We start from the raw sequence: 13,149 nt of genomic DNA on the forward strand, positions 1-13,149 counted from the left end.
GATATACATTATGACTGAGTCCGTAAAAGCACTTTGTAGACATGTTCTATCCTAGAGCATAAGTTAATGGTTAACCACAGTAGGTGTCATATTATTATCAACAGGCTTCAGGTGTGGAATTTTAACGATGCCTTTAGCAGGCAGATTAAATCCATCGCTCGACTCAGATAACCACACTGTGGTTGGAGTTACAAACGGCACTCTTGACCTGTGAACTAGAAAGACAGGACTTAGAGAGTGAGAGTAGGAATATGTCTAACCAGGTTACACAATACTGCATCCTCAGGGAGGGACATGTTGCATACCTCAGATGTCTGACTTGAGCTCAAGGAAAATGCTCAGTGTACAAAACGCATTCCGCCCCGAAACCCGTCATCTTTGTTATGTCAGGGGTGTTTCAGGAACTCTCTCTCTCTATCTCTCTCTCTAAACCAACCTGTTCAATATACTTTGACAAAGGGAGAATGAGAGTACTGATATAGTCACTATAAGTAAACATTCCTATTTTGATCACTGATTTGAGAAATCCTTTACACTTTCACTTCTCTCTCTTTTCTTTCTACTGTACCTCTCCTCCCTATACACGTTCTCTATATTGAAACATTACTGTAATAGAGATCTATATGATTGGTTGGGTAGAGCCAGTCAACAAAGCTGTGTGAATCACACAAACACGCCCGTCTGAGGAGAGGAGTCAGTAGGGTGAGTCTGGAAAAGTGTGGTGCCTTGCTCAATCTATCTCCATTGTTATTTTGTCAATGTGACGTGAGATTGTTTCTGCAGTTGAGACGTCAAGAAGATCGGTGTGCCTTATTGTGCCTCTAATATATTATTAGATATGAGAATCTTTCCCAGTGACACAATAACTATTGTAGTTGGATGATCAAGACAGAAACAGTTCTGTATAAGACATGCAGCTTCAGAGAGCTTGTGTTGTTACTCCGTCAGCCTTCCTCAATTATCTTTTGGATGTTGTGTAAATGTGTTTGACCCCCAGTCCCTCTCCATTTGGTCTGATTAGAGGGAAGGAGTTTGATGGTGCGAGGCGAACACTCTGCTCATACAACAAGACCTCACTTAGCCATTCTCTGCATAAAGGAGCCCTGGAATTCTCTCTCCTGTTGCTGTATGGAGAAACAAAGAACAAACGTTGAACTATACTGATCAGGCAGCGGGGCGCGGATTTAGAGAGACCATCATCCACCACAAGACAAGTAGGACAACAGGCTACATATCATCTGAACACACAGTTCTGTACCACACTGGAGGACCTACAGGTCCTGGCAGGTGTACTGGCTTTTAGTGTGTTCTCTGAGGTGGGACTAACCCCTATACAGGAGAATACAAGGTATACAACACTGGGGAACACACTGAAGATCTTGAGAGGAAGGATATAAAGAAAAGGAGTGCTGAAGGAGTGATCAGTGATCCCCACGAAGCTGAATTCCCTGGAACAGGTAAGTGGCTTTTCTGGTTCTTCAGAGCACAGAAGAGCAGAGCAGAGAAAGTTGGCATGCAGGTAAGGCCAGGCCGGGCTCTGGAATGTCTTTCAGCAGGCCCCATACAGACAGTACAGCAGTGGTATTCAAAGTCGGGGTCTGCAGTGGGGTCGGCAAAATAAAAATGAAGAGAACAGATTGTTGTATGGGACAATATATAAATGTTTTTGAGAAAGATAATTAGAAAAAGAAATGTGTTGAATACATTTATTTTTTGGTTTCTTTTCATTTTGATAAGAGATGAAAATGTAATTAATTGAAGGATATTTGTTGATGTAAAAATAGAAATGTAACGATTTTAAGGTTGTGTCATTATATTTGGAGTGGGGTAGGATCTTGAGAAAAAAAAATGGTGTCCCCAGAAATTCTGGGAGAAGAAATGGGGTCCCTGCTGCAAAAGTATGAATGCAAGGCAGAGGGTGAGAGAGAGAGAGAGAGAGAGAGAGAATCATTACAGCTTAGGGAGAGAGAGGGGGCTGACTCTGATTGGCTCCATGGCTGTTTGAGTAACTAACAACACTCCTGCCCCCCAGGCAGGGGGAGGAGGAAGAGGGAGGAGTAGAGAGAGAGGGGAGAGGAGGAGAGAGAGACTAGGGAGAGCTACTTTGGCCTCAGTGTGCCGGGCAGTCGCTAACCTATATGAGACTGAGCCCTGAAGTGTGTGTGTTGTTGTTGTGTTGCCTCGCCGGGACTTGAGATTGACAGGAATGGATTTTCTCCTGGATTCTGGCTAACATTTGATGGATTCTACGCTCTCCTCTGCCCTGAAGCCAAACCCGACAGGAACTACCCCACCATCCCGGATCTGAGAACAGGAGGGGGACACACACCCCACGGAGCCTGGAGCCCATTGCCATGGCGATGACGGCCCTGTTCAGGGGCAAGTGGGGTCAAAAGTCGCAGGAGCCACCTGACAAGCAGCCCGCAGCACCGGTGCACTCCACCAACCACGAGGAGGAAGAGGAGGATGACAGGGTCATCGCCCCCATCCGCAGGAACTCCCGCTTCTACCGTTCCATGAGGAAGAAGAGGCTGGCCTCGTCAGAACAACTTGAAAGTAAGAATAGAAAACCCCCGTCTTACCTTCCGCTCTGAATTTCACCAAGCATACGCTACCTGGGGCAGCAGGTAGCCTAGAGGTTAGAGTGTTGCGCCAGTAACTAAAAGTTTGCTAGATCGAATTCCCGAGCTGACAAGGTAAAAATATGTCGTTCTGCCCCTGAGCAAGGCAATTAACCCACTGTTCCTAGGCTGTCATTGTAAATAAGAATTTGTTCTTAACTGACTTGCCTAGTTAAATAAAGGTTAAGAAATCTGTGTCTTTTGTCTGCTACAGTAGAGAGTCATTAAGTTTGAGAATACAATAACGCATTCAGTTTGAAAATACCTGGGATTCAGGTAGCATGGAATGCTGATAATCTATGTGTACAGCAGTTTTAGGAAAGTTCTGAAGTTTGTCTACATTTAACTTCATGTAAGGCCCTAAATCTGGAGTTTAAAACTGAGCTGCTTTGGTAAATGGATCTCTTTAGCAGTGGTGGAAAAACGACCCAATTGTCTTACTTGAGTAAAAAGACACCTTAATAGAAAATGACTCAAGTAAAAGTGAAAGCCAACCTGTAAAATACTACTTGAGTAAAAGTCTGAAAGTATTTGGTTTTAAATATATTTAAGTATCAAAAGTAAATGTAATTGCTAAAATATACTTGAGTATCAAAAGTAATTTACTTGAGTATCAATTCATTTCAAATCCCTTATATTACAGGGTTACTTTGGGATTTTGGCAATGAAGCCCTGTATCTACTTCCCCAGAGTCAGATGAACTAATGGATACCATTTTATGTCTCTGCATCCAGTATGAAGGAAGTTAGAGGTATTTTCATGAGCCAATGCTAACTAGTGTTAGAGCAATGACTGGAAGTCTATGGTATCTACTACAGTAGCATGCTAGCAGTTACCATAGACTTCCAAGTCATTGTGCTATAGATACCATTGACTTCGTCATTGCTCTAGTTAGCAATTGTGCTAATGCTAGTTAGCAACTTCCTTCAAACTGCACGCAGAGATAAAAATGGTATCCACAAGTTAATCTGACTCTGGAGAAGTAGATAAAGGGCTTCATTGACAAAATTCAAAGTATTCCTTTAAGCATACCAGACAGCACAATTGTCTTGTTTTTCTAATTTACAGATAACTAGGGGCACAAACACTCAGACATAATTTATAAACAAAGCATTTGTGTTTAATGAGTCCGCCAGATCAGAGGCAGTAGGGATGACCAGGGATGTTCTCTTGATAAATCTGTGAATTGGAAAATGTTCCTGTCCTGCTAAGCAATTGAAATGTAAGGGGTACTTTTGGGTGTCAGGGAAAATGTATGGAGCAAAAAGTACCTTGTTTCTTTAGGATTGTTGTGAAGTAAGATATTACAAATGGTCAAAAATATAAATAGTAATGTAAAGTACAGATACCACAAAAAAATGACTTAAGTACTTCAAAGTATTTTTACTTAGTTACACCACTGCTCTTTATATCCCATTGATGGACACAGGAACCCCTGACCTCTTTCCTAAAATCATCCAGCCAGTCAGTCTGGGGTATCATTGTTGTTATTCTGTGGTGTTTTATAGACCGCAGAACAGCAGCGCTTGTATTGTTCCACAGTGAACACAGGCTTGACGGTCGGCCGGTCCTGAGAGCTAATGAAAGCTAATGAAACCAGAGGAACTGGTTCCATTGTTTTATAATATGTGTTTTTATAACAAATTTGTATGAGTGATGCCTGTTCTTCTAGCCAACTACCTTTTAATCTCCACCCTATCACTTCATATAGCCTGAGGCTGGAGAGGAGGAGAGCTGCCGTCACGGAAATACACCCTTCCCACTGTGCAAAAACTGGTTGAATCAACATTGTTTCCACATAATTGCAATGTGATGACGTTGAATCAACTTGGAAATGGTGATTGGATTCTCAAAAAGTCAGCAACCCGTAAGGGTGAAATGTTTTGTTGATTTCACGTTGAATTCACATTAGTTGACAACTCAACCAAGTGAAAATCAAAACTATACGTCGAACTGACGTCTGTGCTCAGTGGGTTGTTACACACCATAATATATTGCTATTGTCAACAAAGTATTCAGATACATGAATGTATAGGCCAATGGACTAAGAACTGTGTGACTACACCAGTGCATTCTATGGCAGATATTGCATGCTGTTTTTATTTCAGCCATTCCCCTTTTTGTTTTTTACCCCAAATAAAGGTGACACCTGTACGTGGTGCAGGCTTCCAAGAATAGACAGACAGTTCATTTCTCCAGGACAATTTCCTGGTCCCTGGTAGACTTTGCCCAGCCTGTGGGATAGGCTTTTAGGGTGTGAAGGACATTTCTTTATATATGACCAGTTAGGTCCGGAGAGTCAGGCGCCCTAGTTAAACACGAGCACGTTGTAAAATTTATGGGACCATTATAAAACAGGATGAAAAGAGATGCTCTTCAAAGACTGTAACCCTCAATATTTTCTTTGAGTCCTTTGAGAAAAAGTCTAACCATTATTTAACCTCTAGTAAAAGCGGTTTAAAATTTTATTTAACCTTTTTAACTAGGCAAGTCAGTTAAGAACAAATTCTTATTTACAATGACAGCCTAGGAACAGTGGGTTACCTGCCTTGTTTAGGGGCAGAACGACAGATTTTTACCTTGTCTGCTCAGGGATTTGATCTAGCAACCTTTGCGGTTACTGGCCCAACGCTCTAACCACTAGGCTACCTGCTGCAACAAAGTTGTTACAACTTTCAGTTTGGTTACAACTTTCAGTTTGGTAGATAACCTTATCATATCTCTGATCAATTGCTTTTTCTTAAAGGAGTAGTACAACAATTGTTGATGAACTTTTTCATTCCTCATACTCTCTCAAAACAATCTTGAATCTACAGGAATGATGTACAGTAATGGGTCGATGAGTTTAAAAAGATAGGTTGATTTTTGTGTAAACGACCTACATGAGGTGTATGGGACTGGGTTGGCTGTTCCATAGCTACTGAGGTGTATGGGACTGGACTGGCTGTTCCATAGCTACTGAGGTGTATGGGACTGGATTGGCTGTTGCATAGCTACTGAGGTGTATGGGACTGTACTGGCTGTTCCATAGCTACTGAGGTGTATGGGACTGGACTGGCTGTTCCATAGCTACTGAGGTGTATGGGACTGGACTGGCTGTTCCATAGTTACTGAGGTATATGGGACTGGACTGGCTGTTCCATAGCTACTGAGGTGTATGGGACTGGATTGGCTGTTCCATAGTTACTGAGGTGTATGGGACTGGATTGGCTGTTCCATAGCTACTGAGGTGTATGGGACTGGATTGGCTGTTCCATAGCTACTGAAGTGTATGGGACTGGACTGACTGGACTAGCTGTTCCATAGTTACTGAGGTGTATGGGACTGGACTGGCTGTTCCATAGCTACTGAGGTGTATGGGACTGGATTGGCTGTTCCATAGTTACTGAGGTGTATGGGACTGGATTGGCTGTTCCATAGCTACTGAGGTGTATGGGACTGGATTGGCTGTTCCATAGCTACTGAAGTGTATGGGACTGGACTGACTGGACTAGCTGTTCCATAGTTACTGAGGTGTATGGGACTGGACTGACTGGACTAGCTGTTCCATAGTTACTGAGGTGTATGGGACTGGACTGACTGGACTAGCTGTTCCATAGTTACTGAGGTGTATGGGACTGGACTGACTGGATTGGCTGTTCCATAGCTACTGAGGTGTATGGGACTGGACTGGCTGTTCCATAGCTACTGAGGTGTATGGCACTGGATTGGCTGTTCCATAGCTACTGTTACGAATCCCTTTGGCCCAGCAGTCTAGGGGGGGGATGGATACGAGACCCGTAACATAAATCATGCAAATTATTATAGTGATAAAGAACAGAGAGAACCAAAAACCACAGACAACTGAAATCTACCGTCAAACTCAAAAAGGTTTATTTTAAACACACGGTAAAGGGGTGTGAGAAAAGGGGCTGAGCTGGACCCAAGCAAAGAAACAATAATCGAAAACACCCCTAAGTTAGACTAGCCTATTTCCACAACAGCTAGCTAACTAACCAAAAATACAGAGGGTGGTCCGCCCAGTTCTAACTAGGGTACTTAGACAAAGTATTCCTACGGGTAATGTATGCCCATGGGTGACTTGTCTTGGTACCCCCTTTTCTCACCAAACAAACAAACAGTCAACACTTTAACAAAAACAATACTCAAAGGTGGGATGGACAAAGTGACATGTAGTTTCAAAACAAAAGAGATCAACACAGAGCGAGAGCTTGAACACAGCGAGATTGAGAGCATGAACACAAAGATTGATCTGGGGAGAAAACAACTGACTGGGTTTTTAAACCAAGGGAAAGGGGCTGTGATAGGTTGAGGGAAAAGGAACAGGTGTCTTCTGATTGGGGACTGATTGATGACTGATTGGGGAGTGATGATTGTCACCTGTGAGGGGAGAAGGAGAGACAAGAAACACACACCGGATACATACACAGGATACCTGTATCCGTAACAGCTACTGAGGTGTGTGGGACTGGATTGGCTGTTCCATAGCTACTGAGGTGTGTGGGACTGGACTAGCTGTTCCATAGTTACTGAGCTGTATGGGACTGGACTAGCTGTTCCATAGCTACTGAGGTGTATGGGACTGGATTGGCTGTTCCATAGTTACTGAGCTGTATGGGACTGGATTGGCTGTTCCATAGCTACTGGGGTGTGTGGGACTGGATTGGCTGTTCCATAGCTACTGAGGTGTGTGGGACTGGATTGGCTGTTCCATAGCTACTGAGGTGTGTGGGACTGGATTGGCTGTTCCATAGCTACTGAGGTGTATGGGACTGGATTGGCTGTTCCATAGTTACTGAGGTGTGTGGGACTGGATTGGCTGTTCCATAGCTACTGAGGTGTATGGGACTGGATTGGCTGTTCCATAGTTACTGAGGTGTGTGGGACTGGATTGGCTGTTCCATAGCTACTGAGGAGTATGAATGTAAACTGAACCTGCTGTTTGTTCTGTGGGTGTAATACGTACAACAGGTGTTCAGAGTGTGTGGTAGGTGTGTGCCCATAGTATTGAATGGCCTTATTTTGTCCAAGCTGGTAGGCTATTGCATAATGACTAATTAGAAGACTAATGGCCAATGTAATGCATAATACCCCCAGCAGTCTTTAAGTACAAAGTCTGTTTTGAAAGAATTTTAAATTTTTCACTGGAATCCTGCTACAAATACCTGAACAGGGATAGATTATCTCAAAGGATTCTATTATATTGTATATATAGAACATCATGTGACTATGGCCTATGTAGCCTTAGATCAGCAGAAAAGGGTGGCACTTTGCAACTCCACTGAACTGAAGCATATCATTCCTGACTTAATGGGTGGGTGCATAGATCTTCTGTTACAACAATAACCTCGAGCATATGGAAGCACTTGCCCCCGAATAAGCAGGTGGTAATCTCAGAAAAGCAGAGGGGGATTTACCTGAGTTTTAAGGCTAGCTATATCCATCGGTCATATCTTTGGGACATCCCTACCCCATTGAAGTTGAAATTTAAAATGGTTACGGTAAGGGTTAAGATTATGGTTAAGGTCAGGGTAAGGGTAGAGGATTCGCACAGCTGTTTATCAAGAGCTTATAACTGACTAATTCAAACGTCACTGTGCGAGTGTTCTCATGAGATAATCAGTCTCTTAACTCGCCCACTTAGTGCCAGTTTGCCAGAGGAAAATCAAGTGCTTGCAGGTCTGGGCGGTGTTAGTCAGTGGTGCAGCAGCTTATACAGAACCAGAATGGAGCTGCTAGGCAAACAGTGCCATTGAAAAACAATTCCTAAGTAGACTAGTTTAGCACTGGGAGGAAAACCCAGTTATTCACGTGTCCCGGGGTACAGTAATCTGCTGAAAACACACTCTCTCTCAATCCAACTCAGGAGACTCCCCTAGCAACACATTCTTCTGTCTAAAGTGGGTTTCAAAGTCATGACTACCTGCCAATCATCCCTGTACTCAAGAGTCAGTGTCTGTGTGTGTGTGTGTGTGTGTGTGTGTGTGTGTGTGTGTTATATATAGGACAATAGAGCTAAAGTACTTCAATTTCCTTGTCCTTAACTCACTGTTCCCTCTTTGCCCACTCATCCCTTTCCCTTAAACCCTTACTTATCATCTCCCTCCCTCCCTTCTCTCTCTCTCTCTCTCTCTCTCTCTCTCTCTCACCCTCTCTTCCCCTTTCTTTCTCTCTCTCACTCTCTCTTCTTCTCTCTCTCTCTCCCTCTTCCAGGCCCTGCAGTCTCTCTGAGGCCTGGTCCAGAGCCCAGCCCAGGCAGCAGGTCAGGCAGCAGCTCCCTCTGTGTCCCTGATCTCCAGAAACCTCCGCTATCTCCCCGGGCACGACGGTGAGCCTCGCTGTAACCCAGCCCAGACTGATTCAAACACACACACACAGACACTCGCACGCAGACACACACTCAAACTGAGGAGCAACAAGTATATCATTGTCTTTTATGAGCTGCCTTTCCATTGAGTGACATATGAGCCTAGAGCAAGGCAATACAGGACACTGTTCTTTGTTGCATATATTGAGTAAAGGAATATCGGTTTTCTGAATGCGCTACAGTTATATTTACGTTAGTCATTTAGCAGACGCTCTTATCTAGAGCAACTTACAGTATTGAGTGCATACATTTTCATACTATTCCGTTACTCTTGTACAGTTAGAGTTATATTTGCCTCCTCATCTTCAAGTAGAGATATCACTCTTGCTTATTGTTATTGCAGCTGCTTATTACTGTGCATCTCTTGTATGTAGTACGCCAACCTCTCCACGTCCACTCCATTCCGGACCTGTGTTGCCAAGCAACGGGGAGCTCAGGAGCCCACACACACTTACAAGCGGGGCCTCTTCCCCTCTTTGGACTAGGAGAGGAGGAGGAGGAGGAGGGAGGAAGGGTGCAGATGCTTCTCCAGCTCGCGGTCAGTGTGGAGGGGGCTCCACTTCCTCCTCCTCCGTTTCTAGCGCTCGGTTGTACCGGACGCACGGCATGCACACACACACCGAAGACATGGAGAGCCTCTCAGAACGCACTGCAACCGCCTGCTCCGTACGGGAGCCCAGAGGGGACACACAGTCACCGCAACCAGCGGAGGAGGAAGTCAATGAAGAGGGCGTCAAACTCAGGTAAAAAGATGTGTGTGGGGTGGGGTCGGGGAGAGAGGAACTGTTGGGCTCCGCAATAGTTAATAAGTTGTAATTATGTGCTAATTGGTAATTGATTATTGAAAGTGCAGTATGTTGCAGGTCATGTATTTCTGTGTAATAATATGCTGAAGAGGGTGAGCTTATTGAAGAGGTGCTCAGTGAAATACTAACAGTACGTAGTGAGCTAGACAGGCTGGAGATTTTTCTTACCGCATTTCAACAAGTGTGTCTGTAGAATGAGAGGAAGTGGGAGTTGCAGCATTTCTGCACCTTCTATCAAACCCATCTTGGTAGAAAAAAGGAGTCCCTGGTTAAAATATTGGGGCATGAATATATGTCTTATTTTATGAGAACGTGTCTTTTAAAACACATATTAATGATCTTGAGGATGGAATCTCTCATAATATAAGGAATGGAGAGAACCAGAATGTCTTGGTAGTCTGTTGAGATGTGAATATCTAACATTTCTAATGCGGTGTTAGTCAGCCCACACAAAATGAACAGATGATATTTGACAATGTGAAATGAAGTGCTCTCAATCTGACTCTTATAGACCTCCGGATGATCCAATGAGTGTCCTTGAATTGTTGTAAATTATAGGATGAAAAGTGGTTTGTCGTTGACGTCAAGGCATCGCCTTGCTCATCTCCCATCTTCATTTTTCTATCTTTCTTTCTCTCATTCTCTCTACTCAGGTTGGTGAGCAACAGGGAAAGAGCGAGCTCAACACCATTGAAAGTAGAACCCATCTGCTACAGTCTCAACATTGTCAAGAACGTTGGTGAGAGAAATGTAGCCAGTAGAACTGTCAATTCCACGCAAGGTGGAGGTAACATATATATTCCACCCACACTACAGTCTCCAGAGCTGCTGCTGCTGCACTGACATAATGATCTTCTCTGTTCCACCACCTACACACGCACAGGTGGTGCACACAAACATATGCAGGCGCGCGCACACACACACACACACACACACACACACACTGCTGTTAACAACAACATATCCCATAATATTGCCTTAAAAAGAACAAGATTTGCCTGAAGTTGCATCCATCTATCACTTAAAACTTCACTGTGCATCCGTCAAGGTTGAAGGCTGTGTTTAGTGTGTGGCGGGCTTCTGTTCTCTGTACTTACAGTAATGGGTATAGATGAGTTCAGATAGGGATGTTCAGAGCAGTGTCACATCTAATCTGTGGATGTAAATAAATGGATGTCCTTTGAATGGATGCATTATTGGAATAACTCAGCAGAAAGTGCTTTTTGTCAACATGTTGGTTCAAGCATGCCTCCCTCTTTCTCCTCTCTCAATCTCACCCTCTCTTACCCTCTCTCTCCATCTCTCGCTCTCCCTGTCTTTTATATCCCTCTTTCTTTTCTCTCTCCCTCTCTTATGTAAGTGTCAATACCAGACGCCCACCTACAGTAGGTGAGCATTTGAATTTGACTGAGGGGGCTTATGCAACCGTTTCCTGTTGTTCAACATGACCTTAATGTCTATGTAGTGTGAGAGGACAGAACATACACATGCACACACACACAGTGCTAATGTTCTCCTCCGCAACTAACCACCCTGCTTATCAATGTGCAAGTATCCAGCCCTCTTCACCTGAAACTGGCTGAGAGAGAGGAAAAGAGAAAGAAAGGAGAGGACTGATAGAGAAATGTGAAGCAAATGAGATCCATTATTTCAAATGAGATGAGATCCATTCTTTCCAAATTGACTCTACACAATAACTAATGTAGTTACAACTCCACGATGTCACAAATATGAAGGGAATGTTTTAGTTCTGGGTCACGGGGTCAGTGTAAAGATAACAAAGAGTGGTAGTGAGTTATAAGTTTGATTCCCCCATGGGCCACATATACTGTGTCATGTGGCTTCGGACTAAAGTTCTGCTAAATAACCCTAATAATATTTTATTGCTATCAAACCAAACATGACTCATGTTGTCTTGCTTCTGTCCTTTTTCATTTCTATTTCGTCCCTTTTTGTCCCTTCAGCCTTCCTGTACCAGGAGTACCGGGACACATCCAAGCAGCAGGAAATCGAGCATCGACGGCAGCAGGATGGGTTGACCTCGGGGGTCAGCGCGGGGTTAGGGGTGACGTCCCCACCGGCCCTGCAGCTGCAGCTGAGGAACAACTCTCGCTCTCTGAGCCTGTGGCAGAACCTGGAGGTCGTGCAGCAGAGCGGCCTGCTTACCCAGCTACCGCAGAAAGAGGTCATCATACAAGAGGTGAGGGGTCAGAGAGAGAGAGAGAGAGAGAGAGAGAGAGAGAGAGAGAGAGAGAGAGAGAGAGAGAGAGAGAGAGAGAGAGAGAGAGAGAGAGAGAGAGAGAGAGAGAGAGAGAGAGAGAGAGAGAGAGATGGAAAGAGGGGGGGAGAGATATGGTGAGAGGGAGATGGAAAGAGGGGGAGAGAGATATGGTGAGAGGGAGATGGAAAGAGGGGGAGAGAGAGAGAGGGAGAAAGATCAAAAAATACCTTGTCCATGCCAAAAGCCTTGGTATCTATAATTACCATACTGCAGGAAGTTAGCTGTGGGACAATAAGTCCTGACCATGGACCGTAGCTGTGGCACCACTCCCTTACAACGGAAGACATTCCACAACAGAGAGAGAGAGAGAGAGAGAGAGAGAGACTCTTACAGGACCTGTGTCCTTGCTCTGTTCTCAAGGCCATGTTTGAGCTGGTGACCTCAGAGGCATCCTACTACAAGAGTCTGGAGGTGCTGGAGACCCACTTCCTGAAGAACCCTGTGCTGGTCAACACACTCAGCCAATCAGACATGCACTTCCTGTTCTCCAACATTGAGGAGGTGATGAAGGCCAGTGAGAGGTAAGAGAAGCCTGTGTGTGTGACTAATAAGCCCCCCATCCTCTCTGCAACGTGTGATTACTGATCCCTCTAAACTGCTGTGTTAAGCTTTCTGAAAGTAAAAGGTAAACAAGTCCTTATTCATCTTTCATTCCAGATCATACTGTAATGTAATACTTGTATGGTGACCTTTATTCAACTGTCCCCTGCTGATGATGTCATACTATACATCCTTCCTTAGGTTCCTGATGGACCTGGAGAACCGCATCGAACAGTCCCTCCAGATCTCAGAGGTGTGTGACATCGTCCACCACCACGCAGTCCATCACTTCCACGTCTTTATCACCTACGTCATCAACCAGGTGTATCAGGAGAAGAACTACCGACGCATTCTGTGGGTACCCCTCCAACTAATGTCTTCAGTAACATGATATGTGGGTTAACCTCTCTGTGGGTACCCCTTCAACTAATGTCTTCAGTAACATGATATGTGGGTTAACCTCTCTGTGGGTACCCATCCAACTAATGTCTACAGTAACAGGATATGTGGGTTAACATCTCTGTGCAGTAGTCC

At 44.3% G+C, this 13,149-nt stretch overlaps 1 protein-coding gene across 2 annotated transcripts in view; it reads left to right on the forward strand.

The window, feature by feature from the left end:
- Positions 1 to 2,074: 2,074 nt before the first annotated feature.
- Positions 2,075 to 13,149, forward strand: part of LOC106613164 (ephexin-1) — a 30,135-nt gene continuing 19,060 nt past the window's right edge. Inside the window, exons 1-7 of one of the 2 annotated variants that reach the window (XR_006771218.1) lie at positions 2,075 to 2,556; positions 8,835 to 8,949; positions 9,363 to 9,731; positions 10,448 to 10,533; positions 11,759 to 11,994; positions 12,436 to 12,596; positions 12,817 to 12,969. Coding sequence is in view for 1 of the 2 variants with exons in the window: in XM_045724737.1 (XP_045580693.1) it covers positions 2,355 to 2,556; positions 8,835 to 8,949; positions 9,363 to 9,731; positions 10,448 to 10,533; positions 11,759 to 11,994; positions 12,436 to 12,596; positions 12,817 to 12,969 (1,322 nt within the window). In the remaining variant the exon portion in view is untranslated. The remainder of the gene's footprint in view (positions 2,557 to 8,834; positions 8,950 to 9,362; positions 9,732 to 10,447; positions 10,534 to 11,758; positions 11,995 to 12,435; positions 12,597 to 12,816; positions 12,970 to 13,149) is intronic. The other variant, XM_045724737.1, reaches the window with a different exon arrangement.

Source organism: Salmo salar, chromosome ssa09 (genome assembly GCF_905237065.1).
Source record: "Salmo salar chromosome ssa09, Ssal_v3.1, whole genome shotgun sequence".
In the NCBI taxonomy this organism is placed as follows: Eukaryota; Metazoa; Chordata; class Actinopteri; order Salmoniformes; family Salmonidae; genus Salmo; species Salmo salar.